This window comes from Ambystoma mexicanum, chromosome 12 (assembly GCF_040938575.1).
Source record: "Ambystoma mexicanum isolate Mex_15411 chromosome 12, UKY_AmexF1_1, whole genome shotgun sequence".
NCBI lineage: Eukaryota > Metazoa > Chordata > Amphibia > Caudata > Ambystomatidae > Ambystoma > Ambystoma mexicanum.
The window spans coordinates 1,224,880,789-1,224,905,111 of NC_090936.1; the positions used below are offsets into that span (position 1 = coordinate 1,224,880,789).

The 24,323-nt window shown below is 44.3% G+C and overlaps 1 protein-coding gene across 5 annotated transcripts in view; it reads left to right on the plus strand.

The window, feature by feature from the left end:
* Positions 1–24,323, plus strand: part of CHPT1 (choline phosphotransferase 1) — a 759,006-nt gene that overhangs the window by 542,458 nt on the left and 192,225 nt on the right. The window contains exon 9 of one of the 5 annotated variants that reach the window (XM_069629894.1): positions 6,442–7,828. The exons of the other annotated variants lie outside the window; for them this stretch is intronic. Coding sequence (XP_069485995.1) covers positions 6,442–6,453 — 12 coding nt within the window. The 3' untranslated portion in view covers positions 6,454–7,828. Of the gene's footprint in view, positions 1–6,441; positions 7,829–24,323 lie in introns of those variants that run through there. 5 annotated transcript variants of the gene reach the window in all.

Here is a 24,323-nt window from a genome sequence, read left to right on the forward strand (position 1 = left end):
GGATACGAGATTTGATTAACACACAAGAATGCGAAGAATCTTACGTTCGAGGGGTCCAGTCCAGATCGAGGCCCAAAGACATATGGGGTCCCCTCAGAATTTACTTAATGTCGGAGGAAGACAGGACAATGACCATGAGAACTGGAACCCCTTCTGCATGACCCATTATGTTATGTCTCCTTCCCTTCTCCCCCTGTCCCCTCAAACCCCAAATGTTGTATAATTTGTCGCACTATATAGCTATACCATGCATGTATGCTGTATTGCCTTACGTGAAAGATGACCTTCCCGCAATGTTAAAATGCCAGTATTAAATAAAGTTTAAAAAACAAAAAACTCCTCTCTCTGATGACACTTTACTCTTACACCACCTTCCTCCAAACCTTCAATCCTTCAGCTATCCTCTCTGTACTCGTCTCCATCACCACTCTCCGTCAAACTCCTTCCTCCAACTCCTACCTACCTCACTGCAGACTGGACTCTCTCCTTTCTATATTTAGGGGCGTCCCACCACCTTGCATGGAGTTTAGTGATACTGAGCACACCTGTGTATTGATGGCTGAGCAGTTTTGCGATTAAGCCATGGGTTGGTGGTCATGTGGCTTCAATCGATGTTGATGTTTCATGAAGGCCTGCCTCTATTTTGGATTCCATGATGACCTTGAGCCAGTGAATATTCTACCTCCCCATGGAATCCTTGCATTCATTTCCTGTGCTACTCTGGGTCCCTTAGCTATCCTGGTGTGTAAATCTGGAGTTAGCTTCCTCTGCTTACAAGAAGATTTTCTATCTGCTACATTTAAACTTTTTTCTCTGTGGGTAATTTGCAAGTTTGCAATCTGCCATGATGATGGAAGAATAGAGTGAGGTTGTTGTTTTGCTCATGCATTCCATGAGAATCCCTTCCTTGTTGGAGCTAAATTTGGCAGCCACAGGGCTTCCGTGGGCTGTGCGGAATGTGTCACAATGTGAAATGATTCCTCTGGAAACCGAGCCGAGATAAATAATGTATTTCCCCTTTTTTCAGGGACTTGAAATGTCGCAACTTTGTTCCCTTAAAGAAAGGCATACTTTCCTTCAATAGATATTTGGGTCTGACTAGAGAGCTGGAATGCCTCTTAACTGTGTTCACCTTATGGGAAAGGCGTTTCTCTAAGGGTTAGGGGCATTCCCCGCTCCCTGTGGTGGTCATTGGCAGGGTTGGTGGGTGTGTAGAGGCCCTCGTGACTTCTCCCTTTTTTCTCCTGCATATTATGTCACAGACGGGCTCAATAATCCATAGACAAAAGAAGGTACGATTTCACCAGGGTCTATTATAGATCGAAATAGGCTTCTTATGAGGCTGTGTCGACGTAGACTAAGGGGTACCCAGGTCTATTGTCAACCTCGCCCTGGACTCCTTCCACCCGAGCCCAGGCGTCCCTACTCCCCCTTGTCCCCCATAACATCCAATACAGAAATATAATGCACAGTAAACCTTGTCTAATCTGATCAAAGAAAGGACCTAAAGGGCGTTGCCTTTTCTAGCTCTCTCTTTCAGGGGACTTTCCAAAGGGATCCTTGCTCTATGTTCTTGTTGGTTCTGGTATGCCAAAATAGTTTTCTCAGCTATATTCTGTCTTTTTTTACTCTCCAGCCTCACTCTCTGCCTTTCCTCCCACCAGCCCCATCTGCTCTCTCTACTCTCCTCCCACCTTTGATCTGGCTGGTATCATTTGCTCGCTCCCTCTCCTCTTTTCTCTAATACATGCCTCCACTTATAGTCCACCCACTCCTACCACCTCTCTAGCACCGCTCTATTTGTATTCATCTTTATTTATGCATCACTTTGTCAAAACGCTTTGACAAAACAAAACGGCGTTACAATAATGAGGGGCATAGAAGACATGAGCAACAGACTAGGCATGAGTATGAGATTGAAACAAATAATCAAGTCTGTAAAATATGGAAAGTAGAGGAGGTGCGAATATGTAAAGGGAGGGTGTTGAAGTGTTTGGGCATAAGAAGTGTAAAAAAACGAAAAGGAGAAGAGGCGCAGTGTGGCTTAGAGACTGGGAATGAAGGGAACGAGCAGGGGTATACAAGTAGACCGGAGAACAGAGGTGGGTGGGGTGGGGCAGGGGGCAAGACCATAAAGAGCTTTGTAAACGAAGCAAAGAAAGTGAAAGAAAAAGATGAAAGGAGAGAAACAAAGATGAGAGAAGGAGTAACGGGAATGAGGAGGGAGCAGAAATAATAAGCAAGAGTGCACACCGAGAGCTTAGTTGCCCTAAAAGATGGAACGGGATGGGCACAGCAGAGATTATAGAGATGGTAGCGGGCAAAGTGAGCTGTTGCAGAGATATGACGAGAAAAGGGGGAGAGGGGTCCAAAGTAGAGGCGGCGAAAGGAAGTGTGATGCTGGAAATGCCTTTTGGAGGGACAGGGCCGCCTAGCCCTTGTCCTACCACTTCTCTGTGTGTATTTTCTGTAGGTTTTCTGCCACTGAGGTGCAGCCTGGACCTCTGGCGATGCAGCCCTTTTGGTGAACAACATCCATGGGATACCCTTATGGCACCCTTGGGTGGGGGTACACCCTGCTCTTGTTGCCCACAGAACAGTGTATCACCTGGTGGCAGCTACATGCTGATTTGGCAGTGGCTCAGAGTATCCTCCGTTTTTGGGACACCCAGGCCCTGCCATAGGAATCAATGGATTCCTGAAGAAAGGCAAGACGACCACTGTAGCCTCTTGGTTTCTATTGTCACAGTGTATGACCTGGTGGCAGCTACTTGCTGACTTGGCAGTGGCTCCGAGTATCCTCCATTTTTGGGACAACCAGGCCCTGCCATAGGAATCAATGGATTCCTGAAGAAAGGCAAGACGTCCACTGTAGCCTCTTGGTTTCTATTGTCTTTACACTTGGTTTCTGGCTCTGTCCCTTTATTCCTGACTGGCTGTTGGGTGGAAAGACCATATATGGCTCTGGGGCTGCCTCCTGTCAGACTGACTGGAGCCTTCCCAGGGACTGTGTGTTGTGGGTACACCCTTGGGGTGGGACCTGTATGAATGGAGTCTGAAGTCAACTCACATTCTGTGTAGTAGGTGTCTGGTTTTGGTGTGTGACACACAATGCCTGGGCTAGCCCTGACTGAAACTGGAGTGAATGAGGTGTAGTGTTCTGAAAGGCTGGGTGCTTACTCCAATCCACATTCTGTGTTATGGGTGTCTGGGTGGAGTGAATGACCTGAATGCCCGTGAGGCTGATTGGCTGCCTGTCTGCATGAATTTACCCGTGAATGATTGGCTGCAGGAGCCTGGCTCAGCATGAGTGAATGGGGAACCAATGTGTATAAGTAGGGATCTCTCACTCACCAATTTGTTCAGAAGAAAATCTTGAAACTGAAGTTCAGAAGCTGAAGTTGAAGCTGAAGCAAAAAGAAGCTGTTCCCTGTAGCCCAGATGGAGGAAGAAGTATGATGCTGCGTTTTCTTCACATAATCCAAAAGCAGCTGTGTTCTTCCAAGGACTGGTCCAAGACAAGACCTGGTTAGGAGACTTCTTCCCGAGCTATGAGGGACTATCGTGCACCTGCTACTCTTAATCAGAAGTACCCTGGAAGCCAGTCATGTCAACCTGTCGTTTAGAGAAGGGGTCTTCTTGAGTCCAGAAGAGGAGTGCTTGGACATCTTGATTAGAAGAAGTTCAGTTGTGTCACCCAAGGTCCGGAAGAGTGTTGGTGACTGCTGGAAGCCAGACTGCTGTCTACTGCCCAGAAGAGGGTGTACGCTGCCATAGTGCTGCTTGACACCTAGAGCTGCAAAAGTTCTACCTGAACAAAGACTCTTTCAAGGGACATCCCTGACATAACATCTCACCACTTTTTCCCACCGAAGATCCCAGTTCACTGCATGCAGAGGACGGTCCGCTTGTGGGTTTTACGCCACCAAAATCTGAAGACGTCCCGAGGGTCCAGTCTTGGTAAGGATCCATAGTCCTGTCCAGTGGTCAAATCCAGATCACCAGAAACCTTCCAGAGTACCGTGCTGCGGCTGCAACATAGAAGATACAAAAGTCTGACACCTACTTCTGCCTCTCCACCCGTCAACACCGGAAGGCATCCATTTTTCCCAGGGGTCGTATGCACTTCAGTCAGGCCTTTTCAAAATCCACAGCAAGATTCAGCAGCCGGAGTAATGACCCGCCAACAAATCCCCTGCGTAGACCCAAAGTGCTGCCTTTCCGACGCGGTTTGGTTCCTCTTTTTCTCTTGGCCTCGGCACCCCAGTGACTCCTCCTAGCAAAGGGGGTCCGTCCTTCAGGCGTCCCGTCAAGCAAAGCCAAGGAACACCACCACTTCGCCCGCCAAGGTATCAAAGGTACTATGATGAGGAAGAGCGTCTTCCAGTCTCAGGAATCATATAGGGGTCCCAGATTCGTTGTGAATCCTGTTCTTCTGAGGCATCTCGGGTACTTTGGGCTGGTGGAACCCATAAAAGGAAAGAAGAGCATTATTGAATTTATTTGGACTGGGCTCTAATAGACAAGATAAAGTGCACCTTGACTTTCCCTTTACAGGTTGCCCAGGTGGGGGGATCCTCGCACAGTATGGCTATTTCAGGCTACAGAAAGTATACTGCCTATGTTCTGAAACTAACCTGCCTTTCTTCCTTGATCTGTGCAGGCACCCCTTGCTTAGCAATTCACATGCTTTTTAAAGACTGTCAGCAGTTGGTGCATTATTTATGAATCTACGTTTTGTGTGGTACCACATAGTGTATATCATATTGCCATTATTTGAATAGAATTGCCAAGTACAAAGTATTATTATTTATATGTGTAGATTTACTTGAACCTTATTTATGTAAATGTTGATAGTAGTAAAGAACTGTGTCATCACATAACATAGGGTGTGGACATTCCTTTGTGGGTGGTTGGGGCATCACTGTACTTCATCAAACAAGCTTTATTCAGATATAAAAAAGTCGACTCCACTAGGGCCTGCACATTAATTCTTTAGGAATGTTTAAAAAGACGATGGGAGGAGATGGATAAGGAACTAGATTATTTTGTCAGATTCATTAAGGGCACTCAATCTCTTTAACCAGGCCCTGTAACAATACTTGGCAACATTATGAATCTCAAGAGGATTTTTGCTTTTAGTGCAGAAATAAAGTGCATCCACAACCCTGCGGATATCATGCAATCTAAACATAGGTTATAGGTACTGTGATCTTAATACAGCATATTCAGGACATAACAGGAAGTGCAAAATTGACTCAACTAAGGCCCCGCACATTAAGCAAGCCAGAACTTGACGTGTCGTAACCACAGTGTAGCGCCACTGACTTTCAATTATATGAACTCAGTCAACATTGGCCTAAAATCTATTAACGCAGGAAACGTCCAGAGACGGACCCAGGAAAGCAACGTCTTTATGATTATAATTTCTTTGATGGCGCAGATATCACTTTCTAGATGCAGAATAACATTAGGGGTGCCTTTGGGCTGTATGAGCAAGGATTTCAGCAAGTTATTCTCAGAGACACTCAAAGCAGCTGAGTTTGCATATCACTGGACTTAAGAACCAGCCTGCATCACCTCCTGGGACATAAGCCTGGCAGTTCGTCCACGATACCAATTGAGAGGCTTGGCTGGGGTACTCTGTACCTCTGTCCCAACCATGTAGAGGGCAGAAGTACAGATACCCACCCCCCAGTCTTTACAGGAAGCATTGATGGTGGAAAGGAAATTTCCGACGGGGCAAAGGGAGGCAAAGGAAAGTAGAGGACCTGCAGCTTGGAGGGGTTGAGGTGGAGGAAGCAGGAGGCAATCCAAGTCTTAACGGCAGAAAGACCAGAAGAAACCGTGTCCTGAAGAGAGGGGGAGAAAGAAGATTTGAGTGTCAGCATAAAATTTTGCAACAGCTGAGTGCAGAGAGAGGAATAGTATACATAGAAAACAGAAAGGGGCCAAGGACAGAACCCTGAGGGACCCCGAAAGGGACTATCAGCTCACTACCACCTTCATACACACCCCTAATCTCGCCACCTTATACTTTCACAATCTCCTCCCTATGTCTCCTTCACACACTCCCAGTCACCCTCTCTCACTGCACTATATTACTTGTGACGAAGCCAGGGAATTCCTCCCATCTGCCCATGGGGGAGCCACTCCCGTTTGGACTAGGGAAGTGAGCCCGCTACATAATACCAAGACACAGGTTAAGCAGGATCCAACTGGGGTGACCCCCCACTCTTCCATGGCAAAAGGAATCCCCAAGTAAGGATTTTATTCCACCTCCCTTTACTTCAGAGTCCCAAGTGTTTTTTTGGTTATGGAGGGATTTAACAGGACAGTAATGTATATGGCACTTTAAGAGTGGATGGCTTGGTTTGACTTTAACTTATTGCCGCTCTTTCATGAGGCACGGAACCAATGTATTCTCCCATTTTGTTCCAGGCAAAAACATAAATGTTCCTGAACTCAAACGCAGGAGGTGAGAACCAGCCGGACAACAAAAAATGGTGGCTTGCGTAGCCAGGCAACGGAGGGAGTGTATCCCTTGCAGGAGGACCTGGAGAAAGAACCATGCCATCGATGTGGTGGACGGACAGCCAAGGAAGCCCATAGAGCGCTGCTGCTTGACCGAAGGCAGGAAGCACAGTGTTCCGAGCACCGGAGGCAGATGGAAGCAAAGGCACGACGGAAGCAGCGTACCCGAGTCCCATCTATGAGATTCTGGAGACCCATCGGTCCAGGATTGGATGAACCGACTAGAGACTTGACCATGCAGACCAGAGAGGGTCTGCGCTTGCCAGGGAGACCGCATCCCCACCAATGAGGAGTGGGGGGAGGGCGGTGAGGCCACAGCAGAGCCCATGCCAGGCTAAGAATCTGCATTTCTCTCGAGTGGGTGACATAATTGACACGCACAGTAGTGCTGAGAAAACCTCAAACCCACATTGGGCTGAGAATCCGAATACCCCCAAAGGGGTGAAAGAACTGACAAGGACAGTCACACACAGAAAACCTGAAGTCGAGGCAGGGTAGAGAATTTGCGTACTCCATAAGGGGACGAAAAACATAAAAAGCAAAACGCGGCTGGGCTGAGAATACAAGGACCCCACAAAGTGGTGAAGAAAGTGATAAGCAAAGCAAGACTGATCTGGCCTCTAGGCCGCGCTGGCGTGAGAATTCAAAGACCCCACAAAGGGTGTGAGAGAATCAACCTTCAAAGAGAAGCTGAAGAGCTGAGGATCCCTGGCCGGGCCAAGATACCAAATATTCTGAAAGGGGATAAAACATCCCACAACTCAAGCAAGAGTGAGCAAGGGAATTACCCCAACTCTCTAATTCGCAAAGTACTTCAAGCGAGCATGATAGCTGTTTTAGGTGTTGTGAATACCGACCAATCCAGGTCAGGAGAGCCTGTTGTTTCCACAGGGAGAACACATTCTTGGAGACAAGATGGGTACAGAATTGTTTGAACTACCTGACAAGGCCCTTTGGCTAAAAGACACACAGAGACATTTCTTTTGTTTTGAACTACAACAGACCTAGAGCCAGAAAAGACATTGAGAACTCTTTTGGTGGGGTCAGGAAACCAGCCACCACTAATCCACTTCAAGGGGGAAGTAACTCTGTCTTAACTTAAGTTTATCTTTTGCTTTCATAGTGGTAGGACAGATGTTAGATAGTGTAGGTTGGGATCGAGGACAGAGTTTCTTTGTATCATGTCCTCACGGGCACCAGTTTATTATTATGTTTAAGAGTGGGGAAAGCATTTTTAGAAGTAGGGTTAGAAGAGGCATTTTTAAAAAAAATAAAGTATCCTGTTTCAAACATGTCCTCTTGTCCGTCTCTTATGTCTGACCTAACAAATACTCGAATTGGTACTATTCTCACACTCATTTTGTTTTATTGCAAGATTTGGTTAATTACAAATCTTTTTGGCATTTTTATTTACCATAATCCAAATGTTATACGCTATAATTCATCTCAATTCACCCAAAAAGCAACAAAAAGAAAAAAAAGTAAACATCTTCTCACTAAAAATACTTTTCCCATAAAAATATTCCTTTTATTAAATCTATCAAAAACATTTTCTAAGAGCAATACAGTTGCTAGAACCAGTGATGTAATTTCCCCACTTAATACCACTATTTATTGGTAGATAATGAGCTTCAGGAGTCCAGGAAATTCTTAAAGTGCTCAGTTCTCAATGTAGTTAAGACTGCAAAATAGCAATTTATGTGTTAGATTTCCAACCGATCCCTGTCGTTTGCAATAATTGCATTGCACCTCTCTTGGTCTCATACCAAGTCTGACAGACAGTACTTTTGTTAAACAAGAGGCGATGGCTGAAGGTTTTGAATTAATCTTAACCTCTGGCATTGGTCTGGGCAACCCTCCAAACCATCGCCAAGCCATTGCAAAAGGGGAATGACCATATGCAAATCGGGCTTGGTCTCACCCTAAAAGGGGTAGTTCATCCCAAACTACTTTGTCTCATACCTTCTGCACGAGACCACAAGCATCCGCAGACATGTTTCAGCTTTGTTGGCCCTCATTAGTGAGGAGAAGCTTGGGTCTCTAAGCCAAGCAGGCATGGGATCCACGTCTGGGTACACCCGTTCCACTCGGGGTGACAAAGCAAAACAAATGAGGTGTTGGTCTGGATGGTTGCCCAGAGCAGTGCCAGAGGTTAAGATTCATTTTAACCCTTCCAGCCACCAACTCTTTGTTTTTGCACTACTTCCTTTTGTTGTCAGTAAATTCAGAAGAATCCTCACAAACTGGGATCTAAAAATCACTGTTGGGGAACTTAAGCAAGTATTTAGTCATAGTGCCAAATGCCCTAGATTCATGTGCCAGGTGGTAAAATTATTTAAACTTGTTTGCCTCAGAAGTCATCCAATTTGATTTCCAAAGATTCAAGTTGACCAGGTCATCTTCTGAGGTACACATTAGTTCCAGCAGATCATGGGCGATTTGAAACAGTATTTTCTTATTGTATAAGCGCCTAACAAGCAAATAATAAAATAAATCTTTGAATTTTGGCCCCATCGTCCCAATATTCTGTCTTGTCCTGTTTCCATGTCTTTCTTTCTTATAGCAAAGTTCGGCGACGTGGCATCCAAGACACATTTTCTATGTAACGCCAACAGTTTCCAATCAACCCTTGCCTTTAATAATATATCAACCCCAGCTCTCGTCTTATTAATTGAATTTGGGTAGCCATTGGCAGGTTCAGTACCTTTCTCCAAAACAAGCCTTCAGCTACAGGCCATAGGGAGCCTGGGATAAAAAAGGATTCAGCATCATATGTTAGTATGGCTGTTACCTTTAGTCTGTAAAACTCCAAAACCGGTAACATAGAGAATCAGCAACAGTTTTTAGTTGGCCTCCTTGCTTGTTTTGCTAATATCTCTGCTTTGTTTCTAACTAACCTTTCCGTATTAACGTCTCTCTTGCTCATATTAATACACACACCCACATATTTAAAAGCCTTCACCTGCTCAATCCGAACCGGTAAAAAGTAAAAAGACCCTTTTCTAAAAATTGATTGCAGAAAAGATCGATTAAGAAAGACCACTCTGTGACCGCACAGAGCGGTCTTTCTAAATCGAACTGACAGCTCTTGTGATGCACACTAGTGCGCACAGAGGCTGACAGGCACGTCAAGACAGAGAGGACGAGCCACGGGTGTGACAGGTAAGTGTTTGTGTAGTGTGTGTGTTCGTGCGCATGTGTGTAAGAAAATGTGGGTGTGGGTAGTTGGGGGTGGTGGCAAGAAGCAAAGAGGGGCTCGGGGTGAAACCCCACAAATTAATATAAAAATGCCTCAGTCATGTCCCTTTTCCGCTTTCTGAGGACTGCACAAAATCGACCGAAATAAATATGCAACCTTTAGAAAGCGGAAAAATGACATAGAGCCCAACAACCATCTGAAATGCGATCTTGTTCTGTGTTGAGCTTTTTCCAGGCCAAAATCTTTGTTTTATCCGCAACTCATTTTCTTATATGTATTCGTCTAGTTTCTTCAACTGTCTCTGGGGACCAATTGCCGTTTGGTCCATCAGGACGAAGTCATCAGTGTATTGCAGATAACGGTTTGGACCATCTCTGAATCTAGGTGAAAAATGTTTTGCCTCAGATAATTTCTAACGCAGATCTGAGATAGAGGTTGAAGAGTGTAGGGGCATGAGAACAGCCCTGTTTTAGCCACCTAGATGTGCATACCTCCTCTGATAGTAACCCTGCAGCATTCAGCCTTACCCTCGTGCTGGTCCCCGTATCTAGAGCCTTCAATTGCTCAAGGAAGTCATCTGGGCAATTCCAATTTACAAGTTTTGTCCAATTAGCTGTCACCTGTAGGTCTTAGATTTGCCTTCCAGGGCTCTACCCTTTAACAAAGTGATCAAGGAGTTGTTCGGGCTAGTCCCCAATCCTCAAACAAATCCTGTCTGAAAGACGTCACAATGGTTCTCCCTCAAGGACAAACATTCAATCTTGACAGCAAGAGTGACCCAAAAAATGTTCCCAATAATATCCAAGAGGTCAATAGGACGATAGTTTTAGGATCGTCCCTATGGTCCTTCTTAAATATAGGGACCACAATTGGCCGTTAGATTTATGTCCACGTTTTGAGGGGTTCTTTTTTTAATTTTTATTTTTTGCCATTTCAAGGCACGCCTTAATTCACATTATTTTTTTCTACAACCACTCTAATACAGGTGTGCCTATACTCGGACCCACTACCTCTATGAGCATCATTTCAGACCATAACATTCTGAAGGATCAGAGTATAGTCGATGCACTCAGTGGACTCAAACCTCAATCGGCCTGCTTAAAAACTGGGCTGTGAAACTCTCAATATTTTTCTTTGACATTTTTAGCCGATTTCCCCCGTTCACCACCTCCACCCTCATCATAACACCCTTCCTTTCCTCCCCTACCCACCAAAACATTTTCAATAAATTATGATCACTGTTTACAGTGTTTGTCACTTCAATAGCTTTGATGTCTGGCAACAAATTCTGTGAGACAAAAGCATAGTCGATTGTTGCCACTTGGGAGCAACGCGTCTATGTAGGCTTGCCCGCTATGTCGCCTTCTGTGTGGCCTTTCAAAATCTGTAAGTCCCTTAAATCCATAGCAGTAGTCCATGCCAGACCTCTTTTTTTCAGATGGAGTTAGATGCAGAGGCTGTTCCGGGATGACTTTCCCATTCTTATTTAAACATGTGATGTTAAAGTCAGCACAAACTAAAAGGGATCTCTTGCCTTCCCCAATGAGTACCTCGTCAATCAAGTCCGAGACCTTCACAATGAATTCATCCTCACCCACTGGTATCGGGTTCCAGTATAAATTGAGCATCGTCAGATATTTCCTTTCACTGTTTAAGGGCATTGTTTTTTATGGATCCCATTGCATCTCCACCATTTGTATATATGGGGTTGGGTTAACGATTTTGCCAACTTCCAAACCCATGCCGTTACGAACAGCCATTAGTAAGCCTGACATTGGTCCTCCCCCTTTGGCCACTGATAACATGATTTAGAAAAACAGAAAAGCCATCCAGACCTGGCTTGTGGTAAAGCCAGGTCTCTTGGAAGCAAATTAAGTCAAAGTCTCCCAATTTGGCCTCTCCCTTTTCAAGCAGGTGAAAATATCCCCTGGTGTTCCATGAGGCCATTGAGAACAAAGTTTGGGACCCCCGACTTTAGTCCGCTACTGTGATTTAAACCCCATCAAAGCACCAGGCAGCCATGCCCATGAATCCTTCTCGACCGGGTCTTAATTCTCTCTCCTCTATGATCTCAAACCTTCTCTCATTCTCAGAACCTCATTTGCAGCCCACTGTTATATATAACCTATGCTTGAAGGTCTGCTCATTTCCTTTTGACACTACTTTCTGGTTCACGGTTGATGCCCTCATTGTTCGACCCAGAACACCAGTACCATTACCTTCCTCCTCACCTCGTCTTGGTTCTTTGTTCTGCTCGATGTGCTTAAACGAAGTACAGGCCAGGGGTGCTGGGGGGGGGGGTGTTCCAGTGGTCACTTCCTTTTCCTATACAGGATGTTCCCATGCTGGCATCAGGTCAAAACCCAATAGCCTAGGGCTCGCACCTGTTTCAAGGAGTGAATACTCCAGTGAATTCCAGGAGTGAATTCACAATTGCAGATTGGATGTGAAGGTACACTGAGTCCAACCATATCTCATCTAAGAATTATTACGGCCAGATCATCAGAACGGATTTGTCTGAGGTTTGGCACACAGTGTAAGAGGTCCAAAATATTTCTTCTGTTCAAAATTAATTTGTCTCTGTCCACCATCCTTTCTAATATCAAACTCCTTGACTCATCTCTAATAGGTGGTTTATCTGACCCTTTTTCCCCCCCATCTTCTTGGGCGGACAGACCGTTCGGTCACCCCCAAAAGGATTTGTCACTTCCCGCTTATAAAGGATTTCAGCTGCTGATCTCTTCTTAGCCAATGTAATAAAGCTATCAGTTGTCCCAGAGGGACCAAACATTGGCTCATCCCTTGCCTCCATAACCCTTCGGGCCTTTAAATTGGAAACCTTAATTTTGAAATCTTTGCAATCTGAAGGTTTCTCTGTGGTAGAGCGGGGATCCTTATTTACAGAAGCGACTGTCTGGCTTAGTATGAATCTCCTGTCTGCTTCAGCCCGTTTCTCAGAAAAAGTCTGAAACTTCACCTCTTGTTTTTCATCTTCCATTATCCGGTGGGATATGATATGATATGGCATTTATAATGCGCCTATACATATATATGTTTACTTGAAAAATACCTCAGGATCCAAACAATCCACCCTTATTTTGGGCTCATTTGGTATGGGCTCGCGCCGGTACTTGTTTTCAATCGAGTAAACAGATAGATCGCTAAGGAGACTGATGACTCTATGCATATACTTCTCTGGGCCTGTAACCGCCGTCAGTGGTTCCGACGTTTGTCCCACTGGTTCCACCATTACTTTTTATTATGTTTTCTGTTGTTCTCACCATGCCCAAGGTCAAAGACGAATTTGATAAGTTTCGCAAACATATTCTCGATTTGTTTGATCTCACCAACAGCTGGGGTTTTTTGTTTTTTTTGACTTGGCAGTCTGCTGTGGTCTTCACATTATTTTGTTTAGTCTCCAGCCCAAAATAGGATAGGGTCTTGACATCTCCAATAAATACTCAGCCTCACATATCTCTTTTACAGTTATGTTCTCTGAACCTGGATCTGGAGGATTCTATATTGTGGCAGATTCCCCTCCTAAAATAACAGTTTGATTGACTGGATCTTCCAGTGATATATTCAGATATATTCAGACTCCCCACTTGCAGACTCTTTTTCTGCCTCCTCCTCAGTCCTCAGGTTCCATGTTGACTTCATTCGGAATTCATTTTCACATAACCTGAGATATTGGGGGCGATCCAGGGGGCCCCTTTTGTCATTGCGAGGCTGCACTGAGGACAGCAGCTACTGATCCCCTTGGACACTCTGGGGAATCTCCTTGTGATTTGTGCCCCGATCTTCAATCTCCTTGGCAGCTGCAACGTAGTCCTCAATAAACACAATTTTTGAATGTAACATGGCAATCAGGGTTGCCTGGTCGGTCCTTCAAATTATTAATAGATTCGTAAAGTTTCAATAAGGGGTCAGAGCAATCGACAACATAGATATCGCGCTACTTGAATGCAAAACAGTCAGTCCATCGCCACCAGTGGGTCTTCCTCTTAAACCGTTTCCCCCCTTCCGATATTGTATTATATATGAGGAGTCAGAGGAGGTTAATGCAGAGTTCAGAACAGAGAAAAGAGAGAGTTCCCCTTGCCCATCACCATGGCTGCTATACGAAATGTCCTTTCCCAGGTCACCTTGGGGTTTTTTCAAGTTGCCCATGAACAGCATTATTTTGATGGACGCTCTCTACCATTATTCCATTTGGCGCTGTTTCTAACGACTCAGCCCCTATGGCCCCTGTCACCTGAATCCACCATTTTAATCATTCTTTCTATTCTGGTGATGTCCATCCTAATGAGGTTTCAACTGTTTGTTTATTCAACTTGACCCCTGAAGAAACATCATAGCCCGGAGTACTAGTATAGGGGGCTATATATTCTTCAGAAACCCCTCCAAGGAGCTATGTCCTTCCAGCTTTGCTTGCAATATTCGAATAAAAAATTGGAGGTCCCAAGAGAAGTTTTCTGACTTGAAGATTTTTCTTGCCAGAAAAAACTTGCAAAAGAAGGATCTGCCACCCTTAAATCGGGCTAGACTACTCTGAGATATATTTAATCCCCTCTCTAAAGCTCCTCTCATCAGTTGATATAGACCGTGTGAGTTTTCCTTGTAACCCCAACACGAATATTGTGGATTTATTGATGAAATCAAGATTGGGGCGAGAAACGATTTTAGGGGCTAAAGAAGACTGGGAGAGAAGGGGTTTCCTGATTTCCAAACTTTGTCCACAACCAGACAAAAGATCACTTTGTAATGAATTTACTCAAGAATCGTCTAAATAACAACTGAATAATGAGAGTACCTTTATTCCTACACCAAATATACCAAATATGTGGGATTTGGTTCCGGATATTATGTCCCAGATTTTCATTAAAATGGGTTTGCCCAACCAGAGACTATAGCCAGTCAGGTGGTTCATCTACTTTCCTGGAACACCAGAGGTCATCATTCTTTTAATATTGGCTCTAAAAGACTTTATATTTTTGAAGGTTTTGACCTCGTGGCTTTTCAGGAGACCTGGCTGACGTCAGTGGTGGGGCTGGATGTTTTTTCTGTTTATCAGCAGTTGGCAATAGGTCTTGGTCGTCCGAGTGGAGGACTGTTAATTGCTTGTAGAAATATGTTTGATAGCTCTAAAATCCTCTCAAATAACTTTCAGGATATATTGATGCTGAGAGTTCACATAAATGAATTTACCTAGTTGGGCATCAACTTCGCTCTTACGGTATGAATTGGGTGCTATCTCGATACATTGTCAAGTAATTTGGAAAATGTGCAGTTTCTTCAGAAAATGTTTGTTAGGTGCCTCGGGGAAAAATATTTTAAATTCCATAGCACATTATCTATTGACCTCGTTGGATACATTTCCCAAAAGCTGGTATAAATGTGTCCTAACTGTACTAGATGATGCCAATGTATCGCCAGAACTTTTGATCCTAAATCCACCCAAAGCTAAGGTAGCTGTTTATCGACAAGATTGGATTAACACTCAAAATCTATGTGAAAAGTATGCTGATTACTCGATCTTACTATTTGGTCATAAAAGCTTAGGATCAATGGAAAAGTATCTTCAAAGGTGTCCATCAAGTTATGTCACAACACAGATGTTAAGAATACGACTAAATCTGTATCCCACAAATGAAATTCTTGCTAGGCGTGGAATTGTGCCAAAAAAACAAAAGTGGTGGCGGTTTTGTAAAAACAACATGCAGACAGAATCTTTATCTCATTTAGTAATAAATTGTCCTGTGTTAACCTTTTTATGGCAAAAATATTTTAAGAATTTATTACATCTCCTCTGCTATCGATCAGAAGAGATCTGGAGTTGTCTAGTAACCAGTTGTAGAACATCAATGCACATTGCATTGGTTCAATTTATGCCTGCTGTTCTTCCAAAATGAAATTAATATTGTATGAAAACTGAATGTAATTTATTTTATACTCTTTGTAATTGTAATTATAATTTAATTGCTGAGTTTTTCTTATTCTTGTATGTAAATTTGAAAGGTTGATCTAATCAGCCGAACAAATAAAAAAATAAATGGGATGGCATGTACGTCAAACTGGATTGTAGTAACTTTCTAATAGAACCCTGTCCTATTGTCTGTTGGAGTCCTCTCAATTTCAAGATGATGATATAATAATAATGGGTGATTTAAACTCACAATGTATCAAAGCAAACTCCACTGTGTTGGGGAAATGTAATTTTTAATCTAGGAATCGGTATGTGTGGAACAGCTTTATGCGAGAATGGGACTTATTCATGCTGAATGGCAATGTTGAGGGTGATATACCTCCAGCCTTCACATGGCAGAGAGGACTATCATCATCAACAATTGATTATATATTTGTCGCAAAATCAATATTTGAACACTGGGAACAGTTTATCGTGTCTTAAGGTAACCAGGGTGATCACGCCATCCTGGAAGCCAGGTGCACCATAGAAGTAAATCTCCAGCTTCCTATTTATCCCTATCAGCCATCAGTTACTGCCACTGGTAATCGAACAAAGAGTTTTGACAGGGATGGACGAACCCTTACCAGGAAACTGGAGGATACCACTAAGAAATTGACAGACCAACAATTGTTTAGTGCCTGTAGTCCGAGCAATTTTGTTAATTTTCTGTGGGATATGAATCCTCAAAATGGCAGTAAAGTTGTGCAGAAGATTGCTAGGAAGCATTTCTTCGATAGCTCAATTTATAATAAGAAAAAATTGAAAAGACATCGGAAGGGCCAATAAAAGGAAATAGAAGGCAAATGACTGTCAGAGAATACGAGAAAGAACAAAGATCAATAATTAACAACTATAGAAACTGGGTAAGGTCCAATAAATGTGTGTCTTCAGAGAGATGGTGAGGAAATGTTAAAACTGGTCTCCCAGAGAAACTCAAGAAATGTTTGGTCCATTATTGGTTCAATGAACAAATTGACAAAATCTGGCCTAGATACAATGATCCATCAACAAGTTTGGATGGCTCACTTTGCTAAGGTTTATGAGCCTTCAGACATTCCAGTACCCATAATCCAATTAGAGTCGCATTGGTCACTATCCTTTTCCATTGACGACATTCAATCCCTAATAACAAAGTTATCTTTATCAAGAGCGGTGGACTCAGCAATGCAATTTTAAAGATCAACCCGGCTGTATGGGCTTGGTTTTAAAACTTCTGTTTGATCATATAATTAAGACAAAGAAAATTCCCGAGTCTTGGACATCCTCGATTGTAATTCCAATCTACAAAAGAGGAGACCGTTTATTAGCATCCAATTATCGTCCAATTTCTTTATTGGATGCTGATGGAAAAATGTTTACGGGACTCGTATTAGGCGAGCTCGAGAATTGGGCAAAGCAACAGGGAATCATTCCAAAACAGCAAACTGGTTTTAGGAGGGGTCTTTCGACCTCTCTAAATGGTTTAATATAAAGTTGCATTAGTGCTGAGTCTAATAATAAAGGTGGTAGTCCTCTTTTCGCGGCGTGGGTAGATTTATCCATGGCTTTCAATATGATTAATAGAAATTTGCTCTTGAAAAAAATGAAAAATTGTTGCATTTCGGACAACTTATTGGCAATCATAATAGAACTTCATCAAAACTCCTCTATGAGAGTGAGAATGTATAGACTGGGGAACCTCTCAAAACCTATTAATATTAAAAGGGGAGACCGTCAAGGTTGCCTGATTGTGCCTTTCCTTTTTATATTATTTCTAGTGGATTTAGATCAATGGTTGGAGAAGGTATGACTCTAGTCCAAAAGTTGGAAATGTCAAAGTAAACTGGCTGGCTTATGCCGACGACATTGTCGTCAATGATCACACACAAGTTGGGCTCCAGCGGCTACTACCTGCGCTTGCTAACTATGCCTTGAAGAATTATTAATGAATTAATCCTAATAAGTCCAAAATAGTCATCTTTAAAAATCTTTTGAAGACTGTTAAATATTTTAGCTGGCAAATGATTACTTTGACTATTCCGATTGTAAAATAACTGACATATTTAGTTTCGTAGATAAGAGCCTGTCCAAGTAAAAAGCACCTCCTCCTGTTCCTGGACTTAAAAATAATGTATTTGAGTTCCCAAATGAAGAAGATCTGTACACTTTATTGCAAATATTCCATCTTGCCTGTAATAAAGTTTTATGTCGGTAAGGTTGTACCGATTATCCTGTTTGGTTTAGATTTCAATCCTCAATCCTTTGACTTGGAGTGGGACAAAATTGAAGCAAAACTCTGGAAGAAAACCTTGAACCTTCCGAATTGTGTCCCTATAGTGTGTCAGATATGAGTTGGGTCTACATTCCTTACTCGGATGGTTGGAGTGGAGATAAGTTCTCGATCCTCCATGCTCCACTTAATATGAGGATATGGCCTTATTAATGAATACATCAGACAATCCTTTCTTGAATAGTTTAAGAACAAAATGAAATGTTAACTCGGTCTGATTGTACCATTGAGATGCTGATCCAGAATCCTGATAAAGTAAAAGAATCTATGAAAAAATGGATTGGATCAGAACTATAAGAAATATGAGGCAAGCTAAAATATCAGCACCGCTAACCCCGACTGACAAACCAAAGTCTTTTCAGTCTACATACCTTAATAAATCACCTGATCCGATTATGAAAATGGATTTTATGAGATTCAGACTAAATCTTCTTCCAACTTTAGAGATTCTCTATATTAGAGATAAAGAAAAATACTCAAATGATCTATGTGATAAATGTGGTGATTTAGAAAGGCAATCGACTAATAACCTGTTGTCAATATACAGGAACCTGGAATCAGAGAGTTGTGAGACTCCAGAGATTTGTTCACAACATAAGATTCTTGAATTCTGTGTTGTTCTGGGACCGACTTGCCGCTGGACATGAAATTCTTTTAACAGCTGAAGTAGTCAACCTTTTAAGAGACTTGAATCTGGTTGGAACGTCAATCTCAACAGAGACTGATGAATCAGGGAATCTTCTCTGAACTTCTAATTACTTTTTCATATGGTTAGATATCGTAGTTTGGTGTATTTTGCTTGTAGAAGTTTCCTTTTTTGTTTTTTTACTTATGAATAACCTCTTTCCTAATTTTCAATTCATATGCTAAATGTATGTGTGATATGTGTTAAGTCATAATTATGTTTTGGCTATGGCACTTTAAATTAAAAAAAAGATAAATATTCGCTTTTCTCCCCCAGCAACTTTATTCTTTTCAGACCCCGCAGACAGAGGTACCTTACAATCACTTTTTGGGACGATTTAGGTGTGGTGTCGCTGAAGGATTGATTGTCTGTTGACATTCTTGGAGCCGAGGGCCCCACCAATCCCTCCACCTTTTCCAGCAGTTCAGCGTCTGTTAGATCGCCCAGATTTTTCAGCTGACATTCTGGCTTTGTAGTTTTCATTAGAACCAATGCTATTTTACCCCTACGTTTTCTAGCCACTGTAGGGTTGTGTGTGGGTGGTTTGAAAACCTCCAAGATTGAAGGGGGCAGGGTTTTGTTGTAGAGAGGTAGAAAACCATCCAGACCCTTTTTCATAATCATGTCATTGCTCTTAGCCTTTTCAGCTCCATTCTAGAAGGTGCATATACTGGGGGCTTCTTCTCGCATAGCTCCCTGCTCACCCCCCTATGGGCTCTAGCGTCATGAGAAGTTGACATTGCACTCAGTTTGGCTCCTCAACACCCTCTGCTCCTGCATCGAGGTTTGAGCAGTACATTCTGGGGCCCCTCCCCCCTGCGGGGCTGTCTGGTTCGTTTAGCACACTATGCTGGTTAGTTTTCCATACCATTAGTTCACCCCCCGTAATACACAATCAGTAAGCCTGGTTGGTGAGGGTAGGTTGAAGAAGGAATTAAGAGGTCCGCGTCCGCCCTAAAGGACCGGAGCTTTTGTTGTCCCACGGCCCACTGCTGCAAAGGCGGCAATGTTTTTTGCAATATTTGTTGCGGCCTATTGTACGTGCGGTCTTCCACCCCCTCCTCATTCCCTTCTGCCCCTAGATTCAAGGACTTCTTATCTTGTTTGGACACCTCCTGGTTGCCAATTTTACCCTTAACCACGCTGTGGGTTGAGCGGTGAGAGGCAACCTCCCTCAGACGGGCAGTTTCCCAAATTCCCTGGGTGCCAACTCCCTCAACTGTCTCTGGAGACACACTTTCTGGAATTACATCAGATGCAACAGCAGGTGGTTTACGCGGGAGGGAAAATAAATCAGTCACGTGATTCGGGCTCAAATTCAAGAGGCCCCGGGGGGTTCTTGCCTCCCGTTCGTCCCAATGCAGAGGCTGCGCACTTGGCCTCCATTGACTTCAATCATAGACCTGTACCGCTACCAACGGCAGCTCTAGCAGCCCGCTTCACACGACCACTTCTCAAGTTGCGACCCTCCTCCTCCATAGCAGCACACTTTGCAGCGACTCCCGGCTGACTGCTGAGTGACTGGACTAGCCGCCGGACTCCGCACATGCGCTCTGCACTGCCCTGTGCTTTTTTATAAAGTCAGTTAAAGGCACAGCAGCAGAACAATCCAGGACTTCCAACTCCTTCACTCCAATCAAACAGGACATGATTAGCAGGCTTCAGGAAGGGTTTTGAGCGAGTGACTGGACTCACCACAAGCCTCTGCAACGCCCTCTGCTTTTTATAGAGTCATTTCAGGGCGCAGCAGTAGGAAATAATACAGGGCTTCCAACTCCTTCTCTCCGAAGAAACATCACACGCCCAGGCGGCCTCAGGAAGGGTTTGAGCGAGTGACTGGACTCTCAGCCGGACTCTGCCACAATAACTTATCTTCACTCTCTCTCGGGCCACAATCTTTGCAACATTTCTCTGCACCATTGCCTTCCCACTGCCTGGTCTCTTGGTCCACCAGCTCTGCTGTTTACCTCACCCAGATAACTTTCATGCACGTTTTGTCTAGCTGGTCTTTTATAGCACAGCCGATCCTGTGTCTGTCCTCCCCTAGTTTCCCAATGGTTGTTGTGGTCACCTGCCTTCTGGGGCCAATCTACCCCTATCTTTTCCCCATGGGATTTGGTTTGTACAAAGCATGTTTTTTAAAAGCTGGTAAGCCCTGTCCCCTTTTTGGTTGCGAGCGCATTTCTGAAGCTGGAAGGGCTCACCATGCAGGTTTATCCCATATGTATGTTTTGTAAGGGAGGCATTGTATCACAAGTATGACACTGACACAGAAGGTACAATTTGTAAAACCTTTATTTAATTCTCAGGGTTTGGAAAACCTCCTCCTATGCCCTATAGCTAAAATGGGAGTAGTCTCGACCATCAAAAAATAAAGAAAACACAGTCATAGTTAGTCTGTCAAATCAAAATGACCTATACTACAAAACCTAATGCCTGCCCTATCTCTTATACAATAAGTGTGTAAAGGGAAATATGTATGCAAAGAAAATCAATGGGAAAATACAAAGAATCAAAATGGCTGAGTCAGCTCTCCTCACCACGTTGGACAGCACAGAGTAAGGCGGTCCCCGTAGATAGGACGACACTCTGGCTCAGGTTCTCAAAACGTGGATCGAGGCCTGCCTGTCCTTCCACATTAGTCACTTTTCCAATGTTTCAAAAGTTCTTTCATAGTTCGAAAAAAAGGAAAAAGCAATCACAGTTCAACAAAAAGGAAAAAGCTTTCAGTTTTTTAAATTTTTTTTTACCCATCCCATAGCCAGCCAGGGACGCCAACAACCATGGCCATTTGACTGAGTCGAAGGCCTTAATTGCATCCAGTGACACAACCGCCTGTTCGTCCTCGCTTTCATTCCCATATTCAATTACCCTATGAAGCCCCCTGAGATTATGGGATATGTTCCTATCAGGGACATAGCCCGTCTGTATCAATTTACCTATAACTTTCCTCAACCTATTTGCCAGAACAGCCGTCAGAATTTTACTATCTTGATTCAACATTGACAGGTCTATAAGAACTACAGCTATGCCCTGGTTTATTAGGTTTGGGAAGTGGTATTATGGTCGCTTCTCTAAGTGACTCTGGCAATCTGCCCAGCTAATACGCCTCATTCAGCATGTCTAGCAACGGTGGGAGCACCTCATCTTTAAATATCTTACAAAATTCACTTAGGAGTCCATCAGTTCCCGGGGTCTTACTAGTTGGCAGCTGTCTCACCACCTCCCCCAGCTCCTCTAAAGTAATCGGTGCATCCAGCGCTTCTCTTTCCTCAGCACTAATCTGTGGCAATCCTATGTCCTCTAGGGTTTCCTTTATCATTGCGCAGTTCTCATCCCCATCGTCCCCATATAGCTGCCCATAATAGTTTGCGAACTCCAGATTGACACCCTCTTGAGTGTCAACCACAGTTCCATCTTCTCTTATTATTGATCTAATCGTGGGTCTAGGGGTTTCACTCTTATATAGCCAAGCGAGGATCCTTCCCGGTTTATCTCCTCCCGCATGCTGTCTCTCTATGTACTTTCTATAGTTAAGGTTACATAATCTTTCCCAGTGACCTGCGCACTTTTGCTGTAGTCTTAGTATCAGATCAGTGTCTAGGTTGGTACTGTTTTCTCTCTTGAGTGCCCTTTCCAGTTCTTCCTCTGTTTTTTGCAGATCCACCAGGATCCCCCCTGTAGTCCTTTCGATTTTGCAATAGCCACTCCCCTAATCACAACTTTGAAGGCCTCCCACAATGTGCCCGCCGAGTCCACACTGCCCGTGTTCGTCTCAAAGTAACTAACAACCTCCTCCCTCATGTCTTCCCTGAAGAGGGGGTCTCTGAGGCGCCATGTCGGAATTCTTGCTCTCCGGGGGCAGCATTGCCATCCGAGGATCAGGGGCGAGTGGTCCGAAAGGACTCTCGCTTTATATTCAACCTGCGTAATTTCTGTCAATATCGCCGGAGTGGCAAAGACGTAGTCCAGCCTTGGCACGCTCTCCACACATCTTCGAACCCAAAGTCATTCAGCAGCGTCTGTAACGCTTTAGCCGACGGGGTAGGCTTATCAATTTTTCCATCTGAACTGTCCACCCTAGGATCTAATACGCAATTAAAGTCCCCCCCAGATCACCGCGCTCCCCACACACATACTAAGGTTGTTACACAGCGTTTTGAAATATGCAGCAGTATTTTGTTTTGGGGCATACGTGTTTACAATACATATTTCCCTATTTTCCACTAATCCCCTCACCACGACCATCCTTCCATCCGTCTCCACCAGCGTGTTTAACAGCTGAAACGGGACGTGTGGTGCCACCCAGATGATCACTCCCCTGGCATAGGCCGAGTATGAAGAACCCACCACCATCCCCTTCCATTTCCTTCCAATCATCTCCAACTTGTCTCGCGTCAGGTGCGTCTCTTGCAACAAGGCAATATCTATCTTCTGCCTCCGCAGGTATAGCATAACCTTGTTTCTCTTCAGGTAACTGTTAAGCCCCCTGACATTCCAAGTAACTATTTTAAGTTCCCCCATAGCGTGTCAGATTCCTACCACCTCCCCCACCCGTGCAGTCCCATTCTAGTTGCTTAACTCGTCGATGCAGGCTCATACCCCGACTTAAACTCCCTCTAACTATAAACACAACTAACCCCTCCACCACCCTCTTCCCTCCCCTCCCCAAACAACACCCTCCACAACTGTTGCCCAGCTCCATCCCTGGATCTCAGGCATCCCCGCATCTAGCCTCGTCCGGCAAAGCCTGTGCCCGTGGCTCAGCATAGCAAAGGCACCCTAACGGTCGCCTTACTACTAACCTTTGGGGGTAAGAGGTCTCTATTCCGTTGCTCCTGTTTGTCTTAAATTTGCTACGCTTGGCGCTACCCAGCTCATTTATGCAATTAGTGCTCTATATTCCAGTCCAACAGGGTAATAGGGTCCGAAAGCCACATAATAATGAACAAGTGTTCCAAAGCTTCATATTATGACACCCCCGCCCCCCCCCCCCCCACCCGCCCACCCTCTCCCCGCTTATCCCGGCAATGTTCATGGTACATTCCCATCACTTATCGTGCTTCTGGCGATCTAGTTCTTCGTCCTGCTCCGGGAAGCCCTGCAAGTCCAGCCATGACGTTGCTTCCTCCGGGGTGTCGAAAAAGAGCACTCTGCCTTTATGCAAGACTTTCAGTCTTGCGGGGTACAAAAGCATGTACTTGATACCAACTGTGCGCAGTCTTCTTTTAAACGCCACGTAGCTGTACCGCTGTCTTTGCACCAGCATAGTGTGTTCAACTGCAAACCCTTGCGAGAGCTTGTCCGCCCCTATCTCTTGCAGGATCATGTTCTCCTGTAGGGTCCTGGCCCTCTTCTCCCTCCGGCAGGCCAACCACTCGGATGTTGTTCCGTCTCGCCCTTCCTTCCGCCTCTTCGACTCGGTTTTCAAGGTTAGCCACCTGCTGTTTAAGTACGTGGACTTCTTTTGCGTTATTTCAGCTGACATCTGTGTTAGTTTTCACTGCGCTTTCTAGGCCACTTGTTCTTTCCGCTAGCGCTCTAACGTCTTGTCGCAGCAGGGTGACTTCGATTCCTACTGCGTCAATTTTGTTCTCAAGAGCCGTGCGTAGATCTGCCATTGCTGTGCCCCATTTAGTGTTCAGTTCTGTTATGGCCGCTAGGACCT